This window comes from Tasmannia lanceolata, unplaced genomic scaffold, assembly GCF_043159265.1.
Source record: "Tasmannia lanceolata isolate RefF3 unplaced genomic scaffold, GAP_Taslan_0.1 ptg000020l, whole genome shotgun sequence".
Taxonomy (NCBI): domain Eukaryota; kingdom Viridiplantae; phylum Streptophyta; class Magnoliopsida; order Canellales; family Winteraceae; genus Tasmannia; species Tasmannia lanceolata.
This window is the reverse complement of record NW_027518697.1, coordinates 14,158,833-14,182,454: the sequence shown is the minus strand read 5'-3', so window position 1 is coordinate 14,182,454 and position 23,622 is coordinate 14,158,833. Positions and strand designations below refer to the sequence as shown.

The 23,622-nt window shown below is 38.2% G+C and overlaps 2 protein-coding genes across 2 annotated transcripts; both read left to right on the top strand.

Moving 5' to 3' along the window:
* Positions 1-1,423: 1,423 nt before the first annotated feature.
* Positions 1,424-9,649, top strand: LOC143854057 (glutamate receptor 3.3-like). Its single transcript, XM_077363779.1, has 6 exons — positions 1,424-2,585; positions 3,331-4,685; positions 4,803-5,080; positions 7,501-7,532; positions 7,872-8,278; positions 8,995-9,649. Exons 1-6 carry the CDS (start codon positions 2,321-2,323, stop codon positions 9,412-9,414), a joined length of 2,757 nt encoding a protein of 918 aa, XP_077219894.1. The 5' UTR covers positions 1,424-2,320; the 3' UTR covers positions 9,415-9,649.
* Positions 9,650-21,506: 11,857 nt separating this feature from the next.
* Positions 21,507-23,243, top strand: LOC143853781 (protein FAR1-RELATED SEQUENCE 5-like). Its single transcript, XM_077363511.1, has 3 exons — positions 21,507-22,441; positions 22,688-22,782; positions 22,903-23,243. Exons 1-3 carry the CDS (start codon positions 21,507-21,509, stop codon positions 23,241-23,243), a joined length of 1,371 nt encoding a protein of 456 aa, XP_077219626.1.
* The last annotated feature ends 379 nt before the right edge of the window (positions 23,244-23,622 follow it).

Genomic DNA, 23,622 nt, shown 5'->3' with positions numbered 1-23,622 from the left:
GTCTCTGATTGTGCCTTCTCTACCACCATCAAAACATTGCATTTTCATTAATTCTTTTTATAGAAGATGAGTCCAAAAGTTCTTTTGTTCTTTACTCTTCTTAACTGGACACATAATAAAGCTGACGACACAGATTCTCACTCTTCAATCCACCTATCATTCCTTGTTCTTTCCTTCACCCTATCAGGCACCCAAGTCGAAAAAATAATAAAAAATCACCCAGGGCTACCCTCAACCCTATGTCACCATGCATCATGTATTAGTCATGATCCATTCAAATCCCGGAGTGTTAATCGGATGTTTTTTTTTTTTTTTGAGAAAACAGTAACTTTCATTAACCCCATAAGAGAAATTACATATCCAAAGCACAGGAGATAAGATGTGCACCCGTGACTCCATTACATGACATCTATGTTGGCACCGTAAGCTTCACCTTGTATATTAACAAACACTTCCATCCCCAGCTTCCCCACCCCTTATTTGGCAAGCTTGTTCGCCTCCCCATTTGCCAAGCGTAGATTATGCAAGAACATGGTGTTCATCGGATCTTACTTACCTTGTCTCTGTCATGATCCATTTCAAATCGGACCGTCAATTGGAGTGCCCTAGTAGGCCCTACTAACATTGTATATAGTTAAAATTCTCATAAAAGGGCGAGCTGCAGTAATGGCAGGCCGGCTAGAATTGAGACTTGAGAGGGATGAATAACAAAATACTGAAAATATGAATTGTTCAAAAATGGATTATTTTTACTAAATGCCCATGAAATAATACTTCAAAATTAAAATACTTTATATTAGCACTACCATGGTCTTTTATTATTTAAACTGATGTCAAACAATGTTATTACCAAAAAGCTCTCAAAGTCCCAGAAGCCCACTAAAACAGAAAAGACAAGCTGAACTTGTGCAATTATTAAAATATGGTAGTGCCAATATCAGTAGCCTTTTTTAAAAATAGTATAATAAAATTTAAGTAAGCACCATGTCTCGGATCTTTGTTACAAATAATTTCAGGTCCTATCATATAGATACTAAATGTATTCATGAATTGTGATATAGAATACTGATATTGGCACTACCATGTTTTAACAATTGCCCAAACTAAGCTTATCTTTTCTGTTTTAAGTGGCTTTCAAGAGCTTTTTAGGAACTGTAATAACGTTTGATAGCTGTTTAAATAATAAAAGACAAGAGAAATTAGTGCAATTATTAAAACATGGTACTGACAATATCAGTAGCTTTATGATAATTTATCTAAATTAAGCTCTCCAGTTCGGATTCGGACGGTCGACAGGACTCTCTGGGTCCATGGAAACCCCTAACCACTGACCACACATGTCCCATTGTCATTTTCAAACTGTTGTGCTCTTCCCACTATTGCTCTTTGCACAACAAATCATGACATTAAAGCTAAACCCAAAACTGACGGGATCTCTCACAGTTTACACATTTGGTGAGAACCCAAATTACCCACTTGCCTCTTTTAACCACTGTTTTGGTTTTCTTTCTTTTCAGCATTTATTCTTAAATCTCAATGAAAATGAACAGTTGTTCTAAGGAGAGTAAAGAGCTACTTCAATCCATGTGAAATACATCACTTTTCCACTTGTGTTCATGTCCTTTTCAAAAGAAGGTTGCTGTATTTGCTCCTGTATTTGATTCTGAGATATACTTTTTTATTTTACAGGCCACTTGGAATTATTCTGTCTCAGAAAGCACCTGCTTTTCACTTCTTCTTCAAAAAACTTTGATGGGTATTTCCTTCTACCCCATGAGGTTGGATTTGTACATACCTGGTTTGGCTTTTGGGGATTTGAATATTTGGTTCTTTGGGTTTTTGGAATCCTTGTAGGTTTTTTCTGATTTGGGTTTTTGGGGTTTGAGTTTGCATACCAGCTTCTTCAACAATCTGTTGATATTTGAGTCTTTGGGTTTTATGTATCTGTTGCCTGGAGCTTTGATGAGTACTTTTTTCCTTCTCATGAAGTATTTTTAGTGGTCTTTGGTGGGTACTTGTTATCTTCTCATGAAAATTTTTAATGTATTTTTTTATTTTAGTTTTTCGTTTTTGAGTTCTTGTTATTCCCTCTTCATGTTGGTTCTGGATTTTGAGTCTGTACTAATATCCTGACTAGGAAAACCTCATGTTTTCACTTCTGTTGCAAAGCACCTTGAAGTGTGGGTCTTGATTTCCATGGATGTTTTACTATTGAATTTTTTAGGTTTGGGGTTTTTTATTTATCCCTTTTTCTATTTGATGAGTGGTGTCTGTTTAAGTTAGGTAACTCAAATTTGAGTTTCTTCATTTACTTTCCACTATGAATCTGCCTTTTGTTCTTGGGTTATTGCTCATCTGTTTCGGAGAATTTTCAAATGGCGCTACTAGTAATGGTACTTCAAGGCCTTCTGTCGTGCGCATGGGAGCTATTTTCAGTTTTGACTCTACCATTGGGAGAGTTGCAAAAGTTGCCATAAATACTGCAGTGGAAGATGTCAATGCCAATTCCAGTGTTCTTGGTGGAACAAAGCTGGTTATCACAATGCAGGACTCCAACTGCAGTGGTTTTGTTGGCATCGTCGAAGGTTCTTTCCTACTCTCTAACTTCTTTTATATGTTCTTCGATTAATTGCTGTTTCATCTTTAGACTTTATAAACAATTGCAAATTCCCCTTGACCCTGTTCGTTTAAGATTATGAGTTTACGACAACCGATTGTGAGTGAAGGTTACAGTGATGAAGATGCAAATGCAAATTAAAAGACTGCTGGAGGTGGAGGGCTTGGGATTCGTCCAATAAGATTTCCAATTGTGTGACAGTGCCAGGAATCGATCGTATAAGTCGAATACTTCAGAGGGGGAAGAAGGGGCAGCTCTTATAGATTCCTCATATGGCCGTTCGGCTATCACGACCTTTCACCATGGCCATTCAATGTGCCCCTTCTAACAATATTTTCATTCTAACGGTTGCAAAAACCGTTCATACGGTTACAGTGAGTGCCAAACCGATTATTGGACTCAAAATTATGTTTAAATTTGAGTCCAAAAATTGGTTTGGCACTCACAATCGATTTTCATAATCTTAAACAAACCGGGCCTTATTTATTTAGGCGCTGTTCGTTTGAGATTCTGACAGCCGATTGTAAGCTCTAAACCGATTATTGGAGTCAAAATTACGTTTAATTTTGAGTCCATTAATAGGTTTGGGGCTCACAATCGGCTGGCACAATCTCATACGAACAGGGTCTTACTTATCCAGTTCTCGTAAGATATATCAATCTTAATAACAAAATCTAATTCTCTCATGTTTTGAATTCTGTATCTGATAACAGCTTTACAGTTCATGGAGACTGATGTTGTGGCCATTATCGGCCCCCAGTCCTCTGTAATCGCTCACGTGATTTCACACGTTTCAAAAGAACTCCAAGTTCCTCTACTGTCCTTTGCGGCTACCGACCCTACATTGGCTTCACTTCAGTACCCTTTTTTCGTTAGGACAACACAGAGTGATCTGTTTCAGATGACCGCAATAGCCGAGGTGGTAAATTATTATCGTTGGAAGCAGGTAATTGCAATCTTCATTGACGACGATTATGGACGAAATGGGATAGCTGCATTAGGAGATAAACTTGAAGAAAGGCAGTGTAAAATTTCTTATAAAGCTGCAATACCACCTGGAACGGGAGTGAAGAGAAATGACATTACAGATATTCTGGTTAAGTTGGCATTGATGGAGTCTCGTGTTATTGTCTTACACGCAAATCCAGATTCTGGGCTCATGGTCTTGTCTGTGGCACATTATCTTGGAATGATGAGGAGTGGGTATGTGTGGATAGCTACAGATTGGCTGTCTAATGTTTTAGATTCTTGGGCAACACTCCCTCTCGAGACCATGGGTTCAATGCAAGGAGTTCTTACACTGCGTATACATACGGCTGATTCGGTAAAAAAGCAAAATTTTGTTTCTCGGTGGAGCAAGTTAACTAATAAAGAGAGGACTAGTTCTTTGGGGTTGAACGCATATGGCATGTATGCTTATGATACTGTGTGGACAATTGCTCACGCGGTTAACAATTTCTTCAATGAGGGTGGAACCATATCATTTTCTAATGATTCGAGGTTACATAATGCGGAGAGCGGGACTTTGAACCTTGAAGCTATGAGTATATTTGATGGTGGGAACCACTTGTTGAAGAATATATTGCAGACAGACATAATGGGTGTAAGTGGCCCTATTAAGTTCAATGCAGATGGGTCCCTCATTCGTCCTGCATATGATATCATTAATGTAGTGGGAACTGGTTATCGGAGCATTGGTTACTGGTCCAACTATTCTGGATTATCGATTGTAGCTCCTGAAACTTTCTACATGAAGCCAGCTAATCGTTCCATTGAGAACCAACATTTGTTGAGTGTCATTTGGCCTGGTGAGACAATTACAATCCCTCGTGGCTGGGTTTTCCCTAATAATGGTAGGCAGTTGAGTATTGGGATTCCCAACAGAGTTAGTTTTCGAGAATTCGTTTCACAAGTAAAAGGTACTGACATGGTAAAGGGGTTCTGCATAGATGTGTTTCTGGCCGCAGTTAACTTGTTGCCATATGCTGTTCCATATAGATTCATCCCATTCGGAGATGGTCTAGAGAACCCGAGTTACACACAGCTTGTGAATTTTGTTGCATCGGGTGTGAGTATAAAATACAATTCTTTTTTAACATGAATGATAATGAAAGAAATTCTGTACATTATTAAAGACATGTTTTATGTTATTTGCAATGATTCCTTGACACGTGCTCTTTTGTAGGTCTTTGATGCTGTTGTTGGTGACATTGCAATTGTCACAAACCGAACAAGGGTTGTGGATTTTACACAGCCCTTCATTGAGTCCGGGCTCGTTGTTGTGGCCCCTGTTAGGAATTCGAACACGAATGCTTGGGCTTTCTTGCGGCCATTTACTATTCAGATGTGGTGTGTCACTGGGGCATTCTTCCTTGTTGTAGGAATAGTCGTGTGGATTTTGGAGCACAGGATAAATGATGAGTTCCGTGGCCCACCTAAAAAACAAGCTGCTACTATTCTATGGTAAGCATTTAAAACGAAGTGTTGTTAGTATAGACACTTCACATGCATAAGCTTAGAGTTTAATGCCCATAAATGTCATCAGATCAAGGCACTTGCAGGCTGGACTTCTGAAATAATGTGATCGTGCTAGAACCCTTGTATTTTCAGATTTTTTTAAGGCAAGGATGAAGTTTATATTTGTAGTTGGTCAACTGACTATCCATTTGTTTCAATTTTCCCTTTCCTGGTCAGATTATCACAGACCGTTAAGCTAATGGATTCCATTTAGTCCAATTTCCCATACAGGTCATCTTCTACTAGTCATGTAACCCAAGTCTTCTTTTTTTCCTTTTTGTTTTTTAAAATGGCAACCCAAGTTTTCTTACAATCAGCAATTGACGATCGCTTATCCCATCATAATCTGTTGAGCTATTGAAGGAACGAATTTCTGAAAATTTATCAAAAATCATGAAGACGGTGAGTGTTTTTGCTTAATTTAAATAGAGCTAGAGAATCTTGTCCCTCCCTCCCTCTGTCCCCTTTCTCTCTCTTTCTCGCTCTGAGAACTTCTTGCCTTAGAAATGACCAAAACATAATGGTGAGTAAAAACTGAGATTTATCCGACATAGACAGAGGAGGTTTTTTTGAGTACAAGAATAAGAGAAAAAAAATCAACCAAGATTACATATCTCAACGGGGTAAAAAATCTAAAATCTTTAATGCAGATCTAGACACTCCTGCCCAAGCTAGCCGGTTCGCCTCTCCATTTGCTGTTCTCCTTACATGGTGGAATTGGACTATGTGACCCTCCACTTGGTCGAGGATCTCATCAATGAACTCTGAAATTCTCCAAGGGTGAGAAGATCTCTCATCCAACCATCTAATAACATTGAGGGGATCTCCCTCTAGTATAAGGTTGTCCAAGGGATTGAGCCTCTAGCTCAATGGTCAAGTCTTTGCTCTTCAACCTAGGGGTTGGAGGTTCAATCCCAGCTTAACTACCCCAAAGAAAAGGTTGTCCAAATCTCTGCCTGCCATCAATCTTATACCCTAAAGCAGCACCATCTGAATCCTTAATTCCGATCGGCCAAGTGATTGCTCAAGTATGGAACCATCAAAATTTAACTTCAACCACCTGGGGCAGGGGGAATCCATCTATGAGCGACGGTCTCCTCACAATCCCTGCTAAGGCAAATCTCCTTCCAGCAGCATCCCATGTCTGAGGCCGAGTGCAAGCTGAAACTAGGGAGGAATTTTGCCCATGAAATGGCTAAAGTTAGGAGCCTTGAATAAGAAGAGAATGCACTTTTAACTGCATTCTTAAACGTGAGAGTATTTCTCTCTTTCCAAAGGACCCAAATAGAGGCCTTCAATACGGGCTTCATAGTGACGGAGGAGTTTAGAAAACATTTTTGCTAGAGAGCTATTGAAGAAAACTTCCAGGTAATTTTATGAATGGTTTTGGTGGGAATGTACAATATTACACCTAGTTCGAAACAACTTTGTCAAATTTATCAGAATCAGAAATGGGTCAGTGGGCCATTTCATTTTTTTATCTAATGTTCTTTAGGCTTCCTTCTCAGATGAATAGGACATGCTTTACTTTTTGAATCACATGGAGCTGTAATTTCTCCAAAAGACAAGCTTCTATTTACAGATGGTTCTAGTTTTCATGTATTGCTGATCAACTAGTTTTCAGTGATTATTAGTATGAATTTGCAAACCCAGATTGACTCGTAAGATCACGTATTATGAATTTGCGAATCCAAACTTAACTCATGAGATCACATATTCCCAAACATTAAAAGATTGTGTTTTACAAAATATGCATGTTTCAACCAGTAATGCATGCATGGGAATAAGATATCACTAATCCAATCAATGGTATCATCTGTATATGTCATGCAATAATTAGTGTTTATGCCTTCCAGAGAACTTATGCAGCCCATCTAGGCAGTGAGATTGATAAAATCCTATCAGTTAGATTTAATTTTCTTCTAGATGGAAGACTTTGCTGGTAGGGAAATATTAGGGTCAGCTGATCCTGTATCTCTTATTTATATAATTTTTTAGAATATTATGAAGTATGCCCTTGACATATAAATAATTGCATAATGCCCCCCTTATTTCAACAACTTCAAAAGCATATTTTCAATAATGGCACTCTGATTTAAATTTTCTAATTAGCTGTATTGTAAAGGCTGTTACAATTATCAAAATGTTACCAATAGCCATTCATAAATGCATTTTATAAATTGAGGGATGCCATTATCAAAATAAGGAGTGCAGGCATCATTTCCCTTACTATATTTCTGCCACAACAACAAAACTATGACACCGTGGAAAGGCGTAGATACTATTTTCCTTAAATGTGATGTGCATTTATCCAAGGCCGCATACTCTTTGGTATCTAATTCTACTCTATTGTTTTCAACTTGCAGGTTTAGCTTCTCAACTTTGTTTTTCGCCCATAGTAAGTGAAATTGTGCTGCTTATATCTCCTTCTAACCAGTGGCATAACCATTGTTAACTTACCAACTTCTCCAAAAGCTTGAGCTGTTGGAGAAAGGCGTTATTTATCTTTTTATACTTTAACACTCCCCCGCACATGTGGCCCACTTGGCAAACACGTGGCACATGTGGTCCCACTTTGGGCCGACCATCGCATGTGGATTTTTGCTCTCCGGGAGGTTTGAACTCGAGACCTTTGGCTCTGATACCATATTAACTTACCAACTTCTCCAAAAGCTTTAGCTGTTGGAGAAGTCAGCTTCTCTAATTTTATAGACATGTCCTTTTCTCCTTTTTACAGGAGAGAATACGGTGAGTTCCCTTGGGCGCTTGGTGCTCGTCATATGGCTGTTCGTGGTTTTGATAGTTCAGTCAAGCTACACCGCAAGCTTGACATCAATCCTCACTGTTCAACAGCTCTCATCACCTATCAAGGGAATTGAGAGCTTGATAAATAGTGACGAGCCGATTGGATATCAGGTGGGTTCCTTTGCCGAAAATTATATGATTGAGGAACTCGGCATCAAAAGGTCTAGACTTGTCTCTCTTGGGACACCAGAAGCCTATGCTGACGCCCTCCAGCGTGGGCCCAGTAAGGGGGGTGTTGCTGCTGTGGTAGACGAGCTTCCATATGTCCAACTGTTCCTTTCTAGCCAGTGCAAATTCAAAATTTTAGGACAGGAGTTCACCAAAGGCGGCATGGGATTCGTAAGTGAAATGTTCAGACCCTTACTTTTTTTTTTGAATATTAATGTTCAGACCCTTACTGATCTTTCTTTTGAGAGAATGCGAGAATATTATTACCAGGAAAAAAATATAAAATACCTGTGTGAAACAACCAATTACTCCAAAAGCTTAAGCTGTTAGAGTTGGTGTTATTCAATCGTTTATACTTCATTACTCCCCCTCACATGTGGCTCCTCTTCTTTTCTTTTTTTGGTTTTCTTTTTGTTTTGTGTGTGTGTGTGAGGGGGGGGGGGGGGTGATGTGGCCCCTCTTTTGCGTTGAACCCACAGGACCTGCCCTGTTACCATGCGAAACAACCAATTACTCCAAAAGCTTAAGGTGTTAGAGTTGGTGTTATTTATTTAATCGTTTATACTTCAATAACCTGAACACTTGAAAATTGGACGGTATTTCCTATAAGCTAATTGTCATAAAATATGAAAAATCTTTAGACATGCCCAAACAAATTTTTATGTTCTCTTGTATCAAGAGTTACAGTATTTCTATTGGCTAATTGTTTTAGAATATGAAAATTCTTTAAACAAGCCCAGAAGTATTTTATGTTTTCTCTTGTATCATAATTTATGTCTATTCTCATACCCATGCAGATATTAGATTTTGAAACCAAGGGAAGTATTTCATGTCCAGGTAATCCAGTTCAGGATCTTTAGTATTTGATTTTTTTTCTTTATTATCAGGCATTCCCACGGGACTCTCCCTTAGCAATCGACATGTCAACTGCCATTTTGACACTATCAGAGAATGGTGATCTCCAAAGGATCCATGATAAGTGGCTGACAAGAAGCGAATGTAGTTCACAGACCTCCGAGCTTGAATCAAATCAGCTTAATTTCAAGAGCTTTTGGGGCCTATTTCTCATATGTGGTCTGGCATGTTTTTTAGCTCTCTGCATATACTTTGTGATGATTTTATGCCAATTCAGCCGTTACTTCCCGAAAGAACCCAATTCTTCTACTCAAGGTGGTTCAAGGTCTTTACGCCTTCAAACATTTCTATCCTTCGCTGATGAGAAGGAAGAACATTCGAAGAGAAGGCACAAGGAAGCCGGAGAATCGAATAGCAACTCAAAGAGAGGTGAAATAGATCAATTACCATGAGCATTTCACCTCACTAGTTTTGCCTGCTCTTGTTGTAAATTTTAGTAAGTGCACTTGATCCTTCATTTCATCTGCTATAGTAACTGTGCAGTTCATTATTCTTTTTTGTGCCATTTCAAATTCCACAAGTTTGTCTTTACATGTATTTTGTGATTTAAATGTCAATACAAAGACAAATATTATGTTCCAGAGTTAGCATTGGGAATCCTGAATAAGAAAACCAAAGTTCCAGCTCTCTGCTCTTGTCTCTTGGAAACTATGAACAATCTGCACTAATAATTAATATTGATAGTGGCCGTATTTTATACAAAGTATTAGAGAGTATTAATTACGATAGGTGTTGTGCATCTCCGTTACTTCCAGCCATGTGACACTTGCTTCATACAACTCTCTGTCGTTGTCTTGCCCACGTTAATAGAGCATCAGCTTTTATACTAGTATGGAAAAAAAATGGCTATCTCCTGCCACTGTGAGGCAGGAGTCTCGTGTTGATGCCCTGTTTGCATTTGCCATTGGTATCATTGTTAATACCATGCTAAAGTTCATGAATGTTGCAACCACCACAACGAAATCTACTGAAAAGACTGAAGAATGTTTACTATCTACTTACATGCATTATGTATTTTGAACAACTCTTTCCATTTAATTGGCTAATGTCAATAATAGCCTTAGGCATGTTTGGATCCAAGGAAAAGAAAATCATGAAAAATAAGATTTTCAATGGAAATTAAAATTTCAAGGCCTAGTATGCTTGCAACTTTCCTTGAAAACCAAAATACTTCTTATTTTGAAAAGAAAAATCCATGGAAAATGAGTTTACCAAACAATAGTAAAAAAAATTATTTTCCATGAAAGGAAAATATTTCCTCTAGCCCTTAGGGCCTGTTTTTGTGCTACTTAAGTGGGAAAGGAAAAGGAAAACACAAAACTACTTAGTGAAGGGAGATAATGACTTGACAGGCCACAACAAAAATAGGTTGTGCCCCAAAATCTCAATTTCATAAGATAATCCTAGCCCTCCGATCTATATATAAACTTCATAGTATGGAGACCTCTTTAGATCGAAGGGTTAGGATCCTCCAATGGAAATGATTTTTTGGGTCGTGACCCAGATGTCACAGGGTGCAACCAAGGGGTCGCAGAGTGCAACCAGAGGACATGGCCAAACACATGCAAATGGATCTGAGACTCCTAATGAGTGAATTTCGAGATCAGATTGTGTTCACCCTTAACGGTGGGTGGCTGACAATGAGATAATTTTATACCACAAATCATAGAGGGATGATATGCATGGGAGGGGTGGCAATGGGATTTTCATCTCATTTTTCCATGGAAAACCCCTGGAATTTGAGGAACTTCTCCCCAAAATCCCATGGATTAGGGTCCATGAGAGACAAACCCTATTCCCAGCCCTCTCATGCTGAGACACAAACATGTAGAATGGGACCCGTTTGAGAGAAGAGAGAGAGGTGGGATTTTGGGGGATTTTCTCCATTTTCATGGAAAATCCATGAAATTGAGGAAAATCCTAAAAATTCCCCAAAATCCAGAAGAAATGAAAATCTTATACCCTCATGGTCTCATTTACAGAGAGTATAAAAGGGGAAAATCTGTGGTTTAATCCACTAGTTTTTGAGAATTTTCCTCAAATTTTTATGGAAAATCCAAGTGATTTAAGGGATGGTAAATCACTTGGCTTTCCCTAATTGAGGATTTACCAAATATTTAATCCCTCCTTAATCCTCTGTAAATGAGGAGAAAAGAAAGATGGTCTTGAGTTAATTAAGCTTTATTATCTTAATTAAGCTGATTAAGGCTGAATTAAGCTAATTTAGCTTAATTAAATAAAAGAAAATGAAAAAAGATTAATTTTTTCTATCAAAATAACCCTAAAATTTCTAAATAAGCTAATCTAATTATTCCGAATTTTCAGAATTTTTCTAATCTTTTACTAATTTTTATGTAATTATCACTAATTAATCCTTGCCTTGGGGTTTTAGGGCTTGATTAGCCCTAATTCCCATTGCTTCCTCCCCTAATCACTATTCTAAACTAGGAAATAAAGCAAAACAGAAACAAAAATTACCTTGGAAAGCAAATTCCTACGGATTCCGAGTGAGCCCGCTCCTCTCCTTAGTGGCCATACAGGAAGGACTTGGACTGGGGCCCCACCAAGATGATGGGCCTTGAGCCCTCCAGCAAGGCCCTAGCCTAAGGCCTTGAAGTGGAAAATGACTTTGTGAAAGCTTTTTTCCAAGAAAACGCTTTTCACACTCTTTTCTAAGGAAAATGGTTGGAAAATTTCTTCTCCCCTAAACAAAACTCAGCTCTATACCGGTTTTGAGGAACTTCCTCACCGATGACGTGGCCGAGTAAAATACCGCCACTTGGCGATTCACTCATCAAGCACCAAAAAGGGAGTAAAGAAGTTAAAATCCAAATCCAAATCCAAATCCAAAAAGAGGAAAGTAAAGAAAAAGAAATGCTACTGATATTAGCACTACTATGTTTTGATAATTGCACAAACTCATCTTGTTTTTTTTTTGCTTTTAAGTTTGCTTCGTAGATCATTTTGGGAACTGTAATGACCTTTGGCAGCTATTTAAATAATAAAAGACGAGAAGAGTTTGTGCAATTATTAAAGCATGGTAGTTGTGATGAATGCACTAACTTAGCTTGTCTTTTCTTTCTTAATTGGCAGAGTAAAAAATAGGAAGAGAGGGAGAAAGGGAAATTTATTCCTTATTTGTTATTTATTTAGGAAATTGATATCAGTACAACCATATTTTAATAAATGCACTAACTTAGCTTGTCTTTTCTTTCTTAATTGGCTTGTGAGAGCTTTTTCGGAACGTTAATAACCTTTGTCAGTCTTCAAATAATAAAGGACAAGAAGGGTTGGTGCAATTATTAAATGTTACTAATCTTGAGGGCCCATAGATGGGCATGCAGGAGCATGTATGTGAAATCAAGAGTGTAGATCTTTTAGAATATCTTGAGGGCCCAAGGGTTGCTCTCCAAGGCTCCAAGCTGCAACTGGTAATGGAATCCCCACTGTCAATGGAGATCCGGAGAACCTTAGTTTCTCTCAACTGCTCAAATATAACTGGAAACTACAGATCCCATTACCACCTTGAACCTTGAAAAATCTGGTTTTCCCTCTTTACTACAGATTTCAAATCAAAAGACCCTTGTAGACCACGATCCCAATTCATGCCCTTTTGAAGACAGCTCCAAGCGGCAAGATGAATATCCTGATAAACCTGAATTTCAGCCATCTACATTGGATCATACTACATGGCAAAGAGTTCAAAGGAAGAAAAGAAAACCGCCCCTTTCTCTCCCACCCACTCCTTCCAGTGGCTGTGGGCTTCCTTTCTTCTCCAAATTAACTCTTGGGAGAAGTATTTGATCTTGGCTTTGCCTTTCGGTGTTGTTTTTTGCCTTTGGTTTTTTGTAAGGCGAGCTCTTCCGGTCTCTCTTCTGCTCTGTATATGGCCTGTTTTTCTTTTGCTTGCTCTTGGCTTTGTTTCTTTTTGGTTTGTTTGTGCTTTCTTCCTTGTTGTCTTCCCCCAGCATGTTGGAGGGTTTTGTCCTCGAGCTTCATGTGTATCTTTCTTCTTTTATGCAATATGTCTGCTTGGGGTGCCTAACCCCAGGTTACCCATAAAAAATAAAAATAAAAATACACTAGATTGAGGTGGTATAGGGCAGGGGGGTGGCGACTATATCAGGTTGGGGTCTTGTTGATGTAGGACCCACCATGATTTGGGCTTTGATGTGATCTGTTGAGGCGGGGTGTGCCAACATTTTTGTTAGGCTGGATTGGTTTGTGCTAGGTCATAGTTGATCCGAACCGTTCATTTGGTAGCCTTGGTTGTAAGATCGTTGTGATCTTCCCATCCTACATTGATCATGATATCCGATGGTGGATCAACGGCCAAAAGAGCTACTAAGCTCATGATTATTCGATTATGAAAAATCTAAGGTTGGTTTATATCAATCAATTCAAGGTGGGCCCCATGTGCACAATTTGATCTCGGTTTCATCTGAAAATTATCAATTTGCACTGCATGGAGAGAGAGAGAGAGAGAGAGATAGAGAGAGAGAGAGAGAGATAGAGAGAGAGAGAGAGAGATAGAGAGAGAGAGGCCTTTTTAGATTTTGGTACCCCTTATGTTTTTTATATATATATATATATATATATATATATATATATATATATATATATATATATATATATATATATATATGAGAAAACGGTTCCTACACATGTGCAGATAACTCTCTCTGTATATACACAAATGGAGGGATCATCCTAACCCCTCCATTTGTGGAGGACAAAGCTGGGCAGATTTGTGGATGGGTTAGGATGATTCTCCAAAAATGGATGGGTTAGGATGATTCTATGGAGCTGATTTTTGGTACACCCCCCATCTATGTAAGGATCTTGCAAATGAATGGTTTGGATCACCACAGAAAATGTGGGACCCATGTGATTGGGCGCTTAAGCGCACCATAAGGTTGGTGAGCTTAAGCGCACCAACAGTTTCTTATATATATATATATATATATATATATATATATATATATGAGAAAACAGTTCCTACACACATGTGTAGATAAGTTATCTACACACTAACTTAAAATACAGTGGGGGCCCACATTGTTTGGGTGATCCAAACCATTCATTTTTTTAAGGCCCTCACATGGATAGGGTGTCCACAAAAAATCAGATCCATAGGATCATCTTAACCATTCGAACTGTGGAGGCAAAAGATGGACTAATTTGTTAAGGTTTAAAGACATCCATTTTACATCCACAAATCGTAGGGTTGGGATGATCCTATGGATCTGATTTTTTGTAGACACCCTATCTATATGAGGGCCTTTAAAATGGATGGCTTGGATCACCCAAACAATGTGGGGCCCCACTGTATTTTAAGCTAGTGTGTAGAGAACTCTCTACACATATGTGTAGGAACCGTTTTCTCTCTCTCTCTCTCTCTCTCTCTCTCTCTCTATATATATATATATATATATATATATATATATATATATATATATATACGAGTTAAGTGATTCTAGACTACCGACCAGATAAGCCTCTCTAGTCCCTTATTAAGAGCCGTTCGATATTAAGTGAAATAATCTCAACCGTCCAGGATTAAAAAAGAAACGACTTCACTCTTTCGACTAAACGAGTACTCTTTCTCGATTTTGAGCGAGGGAGAAAAACTAGGGTTTCAGTTTTTGGTTTCTCTCCCTCGCTGGGTTTCTGAAATCGTACTCCATTTCTACCGAACTCGTTTTCTGTTTCTCTTCCTCGCATCGAATCTCTCCCTCGCTGCACTCTCTACCTCGTTGGTGATCCCGAAATCTCTGCCTCGCTGGTGAGTCGAAAAAAACCTCAGATTTACTCTCTCTTTTTTCACTAGCCGTGGAAAACAAGAGCCGGTGGTTTTCTTTGGTTAGAAACTAGGGTTTCCAGTTCAGAGACCCTAGTTTCGAACAAAGAAAACCCAAATCTTTTAAAGCCCAAAGGAAAATCTGAAACTACAGTTTCAAAGCAATGGTTTTTAATGTTAAGAAACTAGGGTTTGTGGTTTGTTTTTTGATTTTATGGGCTTTTGACTGATGAAAACACTGGATTTTTGTGTAGTTTTTTGCTGATAAAAAGGATTTTTTTCCCGATGAAGTTGTATGTCCCCAGGGTTTTGTTAGTTCAGATTTAAATAACATAGGGTTTAAACTTAGGGTTTTGTTGGTTCAGATTTAAACAACATAGGGTTTAAACTTATGATGATAGTGTATCATGTTTATAGCATGCTATATAGGGAATTTTTCTTCAATATAATAGCATGTAGATACTTTGAGAAGATAGCATGCATATATAAGTGAGAAATTACTTTATAAGAAAGTTTTTTGGATTTGAAGCGGGATTTAGAATTGATAAAATCTTTATGCTAGAAGATGAGATTTTGATTTAAAAATCCAAAATGAAAGATGTCAAGCAAATCTATGAGCATGAATGTGAGTCTGGTTTTATAACTGGATGATAAACTGTTTCTTTGATTTTTATTTCAAGAAACAATGAGGTGTTGTGCTATTATTCATAAGATTATCTTGAGAAATGTTTTATCTCCTCAAGAAGCTAGTGAAATCAATATTCAATATTGTCTATGAGAAAATTAAAATACATATCCATATTCGAAAAACTAGTACGGAAAGGGGAGTGGCCATATACCCTCTTACTAAAGTGTTATTCTGTGAAGGAATAGTCAAGTGGTAGAATATGGGAAACCTCGAGGGAAATGGGATTATTACCGGTAAGTAAGGCATCCGAGTGAAAGCCTACTCTCTAATGGTGATAGTTTTCAAATACATAATGGTATGCGATCACTCTTCACATTAGGAGTTCAAAGGAAATTACTAAGTGATGTCTTGGTAGAAGTTTAGTGAGGGACTATACTTCCGGTGCAGTAAATTTCATAAGAGTATTTGAGATGACTCTTATTAAAATCCCATTTCTGAGGTAAATGCACTGTTTACTTTCGCAACGTAAGGTGAGGCTGAACTTTTAAAGTTCTTAACAGAGTTATAGATCTAATGGGGGTGAATAAGTTGTTGCGAAAGCACCCTTGATAAGTCTGCCTATTCAAGTGAGGAAGTCAGGGTCGCTTCCTATGAACTAGACTGGTATAGTTCTAAAGCACTTGCAAAACGAGGTGAGCTCATGACCTAAGTAAATAGAACGCGCGACCGCCACGTGAACCAGTGCCCATGATATATTGTGTTGTAACTGACCTATTACTCTCCTATTGAGAAGATTACGGTAATCACCTCTTATCATATGGAGTGGTAGCTTCAGTTCTGCTAGATATTTTATTTTATTTTACATATTTTTTATATTTTAAAAATAGTGGGGGATTGTTGGATATTTTCAAATATTTTATTTTGTAAAATAGAAAAATGAGATTTTACAAAGGGACACTTCTTTTTATGTGAAAAGGTATTTCTAATCAAAAGACACTTATGTTATGGAAATGTGTTATTTTAAATGAAAGGGTTCATTTGAAAGGGTGCTTTCGTGTCTTTTTACCTTCTATAAAAGAAGACTTGGGATCTCATTTTTAAGCGGTCTTTCTTCTCTTTATTCTTTCTATTTTCTTGTTATTAAGGGCATACTGGTTGCTTTGAACTTGGGGTGCAGCCCTTGTTCTTAGTGTAGGCATTGTATCATCGGGACTTATTTCCATGGTAGCCACCTTCTATATGTTAGACCTTGATATGCATGGCCATGCATCAAAATTAGAGGGTTACAACCACAAATTAGAGGATTAAAAATCGATGCGACTGGGTTTGGATGCATGGCACATCAACAACAAGGCCTAGCAAATAAATGGCTTGGATCACACAATTTGTTTGAATCCCACTTGGTTTGCTACCTTGTATGTCTCGTATACCATGTGTCAGTAGCTTGTATTAGTAATTGCAACCTAAAACAAAGAGAGGTAATTGCGTGCAAATTGTAATTCCAGTGCCCCAATTGATCCTCAAAAATCCAAAACAAACAGGGCTTGATAGAATAAAAGTATAACATGAAGAAAGAGTTAAAGTTTAAATGAATAACCAAAAAATGCTTACAGTCAGCGACATATGAAATCAGTCAATCAGATGTAGCCTGGTATTAGTCAATCAGATGAATTTTGGATGTAGTGGTTTCATATATGCTACCAAAGAAGGATATCCATAACCTAATGATGGAAAGTACATGAAAATATGGCAAAGGCCACTTACTTTTAGAGACCAAGTACTTGGAAATTTGGAAAGGTAGATGAATGCAAATTAGCAGTCCTTTTTTTTGTCGGTAAAATCCCTCTCTTACCACACTAAACCAAAACAATCTAAGGAGAGAGATACTCAACAACGAAAAGATAAAAAAAAACAGCAAAATCCCTCTCTTACCACACCAAATCCAGCCCTTTGAACCACCTCCAAGTTGGTGAGAATTAGATGACTGCTGTGGTCAGAGAAAGAGGAAAATCAATTCTGTCGAAGGGAGGCTGGGCCAGAGAGTGTGTGTGTGTGTGAGAGAGAGAGAGAGAGAGAGAGAGAGAGATTGCCGTATTAAAATCTGATAGTATTAAGAAAGGCAGGATGAATTGTATCAAATCTCTTTACTGTTGTTCCGCAAAAACATTGCCGTATTAAGTTAGGATTTGCGATTACAGATAGTTTGGACTCTTTGAGAGAGAGAGTTTAGCGATGTTGATAACTATTAGGACGGCTGGGATTGGATTAGATGAGAAAATTTTTAGGAACCAAATAAGCAAATCTCTTGAGAGAGTTTTTAGGAATGTGAGGAACTTCTTTAGGAAGCAAAGCCGTACCTGTGATTTAGCAAATACTAATTGGATAGATCAACACGAAATCCTAAAATCAAAGCTTTCCAATCCTAGATCGATTGTTTCTGCTGGAGAATCCTGTGAGAAAAGGAAACAGCCTATAGAAGGGGTACCCATTTCGGTATTTTTCTGTAATTTTGTGTCTTTCAAGCACTTTGTCCATAATTTTCCTCCAAAACAACTTTAGTACCTAATGATTATTATTGGTAGCTTCTTTCGGTACTTATTATTAGTAGCCACCTTTCAAGAATTAATATTTTCGTGCAATTTTCACCACGTCTAATAAGACAAATATCTGAACACATACAATTGCAAAGGATGGGCTAGACGTAGCCTTTGGAGAAGGTGGCTAGCAAATACCTATCAAAACGAATACGACAGGAAAGAATGATTCGAAATTACCGTCAACGTGTTAATTCCACAGCTTTTTCAAATAACTCAGAAAATTCGAACATTTTCTCTTCTATATATATAAAGAAAAGTGTAGCTACACATACGTGTAGCTAACTTAGCTAAACCGACGGCTTAAAATACAATGGGCCCCACATTGTTTGGGTGATGCAAACCATTCATTTGATGGGTCCTCACGTAGATAGGGTGTGCCCAAAAAATCAGCTCCATAGGATCATCCCAACCCTACGATTTGTGGAGGGAAAAATGGACGTGTAAAAACCATAACAAATCTGCCCATTTTTGCCTCCACAATTTGAAGGGTTGGGATCATCCAATGGAGCTGATTTTTTGGGCACACCCTATCAATGTGAGGGCCTATCAAATGAATGGTTTGGATCACCCAAACAATGTGGGCCCACTATATTTTAAGCCGTCGGTGTAGCTAAGTTAGCTACACGTATGTGTAGCTTCACTTAACTCATATATATATATATATATATATATATATATATATATATGAGGAAAATGATTGTACGCTCGACCGTACCTAAAGTTAGGTACGGTAGAGTGCCAAATCACATGGGTCCCCCATTTTTGGTGGGCATCTAAACCATTCATTTGCAAGGCCCCATCATAGATAGGGTGCATACCAAAAATCAGCACCATTGAATCATCCTAACCCCTCCAAAACTGGAGGCCAAAATGGGCAGATTTGTGGACAAACACTGTCTGTCCATTTTGGCCTCCACAAATGGATGGGTTAGGATGATCCTATGGAGCTGATTTTTGGTATGCACCCTATCTATGATGGGGCCTTGCAAATGAATGGTTTAGATGCTCACCAAAAATGTGGGACCCATGTGATTTGGCACTCTACCGTACCTAACTTTAGGTACGGTCGAGCGTACAATCTTATTCCTCTATATATATATATATATATATATATATATATATATATATATAAGAAAATGATTGTGAGCTTGAAGCTCATATAGCTTATATGAGCTTGAGGGCCCAAACACATGGGTCCCACATTTTTTGTGGTGATCCAAACCATTCATTTGCAAGGCCCCATCATAGATAGGGTGTGTACCAAAAATCAGCTCCGTTGGATCATCCTAACCCCTCCAAAAGTGGAGGGCAAAAATGGGCAGATTTGTGGCAAACGGTGTCTGTCCATTTTGCCCTCCACTTTTGGATGGGTTAGGATGATCCTATGGAGCTGATTTTTTGTACACACCCTATCTATGTAAGGGCCTTTCAAATGAATGCTTTGGATCATCCTAACAATGTGGGCCCACATGTGTTTGGGCCCTCAAGCTCATATAGCTATATGAGCTTCAAGCTCACAATCATTTTCCTCTCATATATATATATATATATATATATATATATATATATATATATATATATATATATATGAGAAAACGGTTCCTACACATGTGTTTAGAGACTTCTCTACACATTAGTGACGTCTGTCGTGTGCCTTAACAGCAGCCCTTAAATCAATACAAATCTCAGCCATACGTTTAAAAAAAAAAAAATGAGGGCATCGAGCAAGAAAGCCAAAAATGAAAAAAACCCAAATCTCTAAACCTCGTCTCTTTCTCTGAAACCCTCACTGGTTTTGGTGAAACCTCATCTCCTCGCATCTCTTACACAGGGTGAGAAAAACCCAAAAAATCGAGAGTTCTCAAAACAAAAGAGAAAAACCCAAAAATTTTGTCTCCTCCTCTCTTTCTCTCAAACCCTAGCTCCTCACTGCTTTTGGGTTTTTTACAATTTCTTGTCTCCTCGCATCTCCTACACAGGGTTTCCACCTCCTTCCCTAGGTAAGGGTGAAACCCAAACAGAGAGAAGAACAAGGGTGAAACCCAAACACTACGAAGACAAAACCGTCGCCCTCATCTCCTCGGGTGAGGATCTCCTTCACCAGGTAAGTCCTTCTCCACTCCTTTCTTTCTTTTTCCATTTTTTTATGCTAAAAATGGAAGAATCGGGCAAAACCTGGTTTTTAAGGAGGTGGAAACCCTGTGTAGGAGATGCGATTTGTATAGTATGGTGGTGGCCAATTGGATCAACAACCCTGATTTGCCGATTTGTATGGATCAATAGCCCTGATTTCATCGTGGTCCAAATAATCTTACCGAGAAAATGATCCTAGTCCTACCCCTACTTGGTGTAAAATGGCTGGGTCAAAAAAGTTATACATTTGCCCTCACAACATGTGGTTACTAGAACATTGGAGATCAAATACTCGCTTAGTTTCCATTACAGGTTGAAATAACAACATAAATTAGTTCTAGAGTCAACTAATATGAGGAAAGTAATTCCTCTAAAATGGTTTACCCTCAAATGTGTTTTTGCTCTCATATTTACCCTCTCGCCGGAACTAAATCATTAACAATTAACCCATAAACGTCACTCAATAGCTATCTACCCTTTATGCTTCTCATGTAAAGGTGTCTTTAGTAGGTTTCTGAAAGCAGCTGATGAAAGATTTTAAGACTACTCAAACTACCCGGACATCATTTCATTGCATTATAAATATATTGCTTATTTTACAAGAAACTAATTTTGGGATTTTGTAAAATGAGAGTGCCTTTCACTGTCTTTGGCATTTCAGTCTTCTTACATGTCACAAGAAAAGCATGGGGCATTGCTTTCCCAATGAACCAAACCAAACAGACACCTAATCTAAACCCTTTTGAACTAGTATTCTGAAATTTGAAAGGAGATGAGATAAATTATGTCAACTGAATGTGTTGAGTGAATTTCTTACTTCTATTGTTGTTTAATTTGAAATATGTTTTTGTTAGCTATCAATGGAATTTTTTTATGGGCTATTGATTATGTATTGGTTTTTCAAGATGGAATTAATTAGAAGTACTCTATTTATATAGTTAGGATTCTTTAAGTTGTGTGGTGTCCCGTGTATGGCCCACACATTATGTTGCAGCTGATGATTGGTTTATTTTGAGGTGTATTATGGACCCTATATCTCTGTCTAAAACTTTTAACCCAATCTAAGATACTCTGTGGTAATAGGAGTTGTAGATGAACCAATGCTTTCTATAAGTAGCTACTATATAGACTTCTTGGTTTTTGGTTTCTTATGATGGTGGTTTTTTGTGTGAGATTCATCTTTACTGTTTCTATTTACTTACTTATCTCATTAATTTGCAATTTTCTAAATTTTGAAGTTACATGTTTATCTCGATCTGATGTTTTTTGGGTTTGTATGGTCGATCACTTGCATCTTCAGGTTTTTTTTATCCTCATTTACAGTATATGGATCCGTTGGGGCTGTCTATTGTAGAGGTTGATGAAAATAGATTACTTATGGCTGATGATATATTGTCGCAAGCCGATAGGTTATGTGTTGATGAGGGAAATAGATTAGAGATGGGTGATGAAGAAGAACCGTTAGGTTGGGTTGATAATGACGAGGGCGGTACTGGTACCACAGAAACGCCTAATAAGGATGATGCGGCGAGTGTTTTAGCTAGCAAACCTTTTGAAAGCCAGCTTTTTGATAATTGTGAAGATGCCTATGCATTCTATAACTCATATGCGTTGAGTACAGGTTTTGAAATTCGAAAAGGCAGGACCAATAGGTCGATCAAAACAGGTGAACCTATAAGGAAGAGTTATGTATGTAATAAAGAGGGATTGAGAAATTCTAATGATAAGAGACAGATTAAGATGGATGTGAAGCGGCGTCGTGAAACAATAGAGGGTTGCGAGGCAAAGATGGAGATTAATTTGACAAAAGAGGATAAGTGGGAAGTTAGAATTTTTGTGGAAGAACATTGCCATGATCTTACATCTCCATTGAAGACACGATTGCACCATTCACATAATACATTACATAAGAAAACCTCATGTAAAAACTTGATGGATAAAATGCACAGTGATGGGTTTGGTCCTTCTGGCATTGCAAGGGCAATTAACGCTTCAAATGATGGTTCATCTAGTGCTCTCACACCAGATCAAGTGTCGTCTCATTTGAGAGCACATAGGGCTAACAACATGGGACGAGAAGCTGCCACAGTAGCTAATCAGTCCCAACAGAAACTAGCGGAAGATCCGAATTTTGAGTTTGCCATGGAGATAGATGTTGATGGAAACCTGAGATCGATGTTTTGGGCGGATTCGAGGGCCAGAGAGGCATACCTAACCTTTAGCAATGTAATTGTTTTTTACGTCACTTATAAGACGAACAGGTATAGGATGCCATTTGCACCATTTACCGGGGTAAACCACCACAGATAGTTTACACTTTTTGGTTGTGCCCTCCTAGCCGATGAGAAGGAGGAGACATTTACTTGGTTGTTTCGACAGTGGTTAAAATGCATGTTTGACAAAGCTCCAGGGTGTATAATAACTGATATGGATGGGGCGATGAGAAACGCGATCAGGCATGTTTTTCCAAATACATGCCATCGCTTTTGCTCTTGGCACATTAGTAGGAATCTGGTTGAGCATATTCCAGACATGCGAGATGCAACTAGTCAGTTTTATAAGGAATACAACCATTGGTTTTATAGGAAACACAAAGCTGACAGTGAGTAGGAATGGGGAGCGTTGGTGGAGAAATATAATTTAGATGAAAGACATTGGTTATGTAAGATGTGGGATTTACGAATGCACTGGGTTCCTGCTTATTTTAGAGACACATTCACAGCTGCAATGACTTCAAGTGCACGAAGCGAAAGCATTAATGCTTTCTTCGATGGATTTGTTAAGCAAAGTACCACTTTAGAAGAATTTGTGGTACAATATGAAAAGGGACTTGTGGATTGGCGAAAGAAGGAAGCTGAAGAGGATTGGAGGACTAAATCATCACATGCAGTATTGAAGACAAAGAGCACATTGGAAGCAGATGCTGCAAAGCGTTATACTAGGAAAATTTTTGACTTGTTCCAACTTCAATTTCTAGCGAGTATTGATTGTTGGGAGGACAAGGAGAGTGAGAATGGAAACGTCACTGAATACAAGGTAAGAATGCGTAATGAGGAGGAATAGAAGAGTTACAAGGTTATATATGATGTATCGGAAGGTGTTAATGCTACATGTGAGTGTGCGATGTTTGAGACCGCAGGGATTCTATGTAAACACATACTTCGCATAATGGATATGAGGCGTTTAGGTTCTATTCCCAAGCGATATCTCTTAAATAGGTAGACAATTGGGGCGAGATATCAAGTGAATAGTTTCGCATCTACAAGCATAGGAGATAGTGACGAAGTAACTTCATTTGAGAGATGGTGCATTACATCAAGGGTTCATAAAGTACTAGATGAACACCCGAGAAAGAAGAGCATTTTGAAGAAGATGGAAGAAGACTTAAATGTGTGGGTGGTGGAATGCGAAGAAGCAAAGAAAGACAAGGAGAGTGTCTTGG

Coding starts and splice junctions, on each gene's coding strand:
- LOC143854057 (XM_077363779.1), top strand. CDS start 2,321: ATGAATCTGCCTTTTGTTCTTGGGTTATTGCTCATCTGTTTCGGAGAA. Junction 2,586..3,330: donor TTTTGTTGGCATCGTCGAAG/GTTCTTTCCTAC, acceptor ATCTGATAACAG/CTTTACAGTTCATGGAGACT. Junction 7,533..7,871: donor AACTTTGTTTTTCGCCCATA/GTAAGTGAAATT, acceptor TCCTTTTTACAG/GAGAGAATACGGTGAGTTCC.
- LOC143853781 (XM_077363511.1), top strand. CDS start 21,507: ATGGATCCGTTGGGGCTGTCTATTGTAGAGGTTGATGAAAATAGATTA. Junction 22,442..22,687: donor GTCACTTATAAGACGAACAG/GTATAGGATGCC, acceptor GCACATTAGTAG/GAATCTGGTTGAGCATATTC. Junction 22,783..22,902: donor TAGGAAACACAAAGCTGACA/GTGAGTAGGAAT, acceptor ACACATTCACAG/CTGCAATGACTTCAAGTGCA.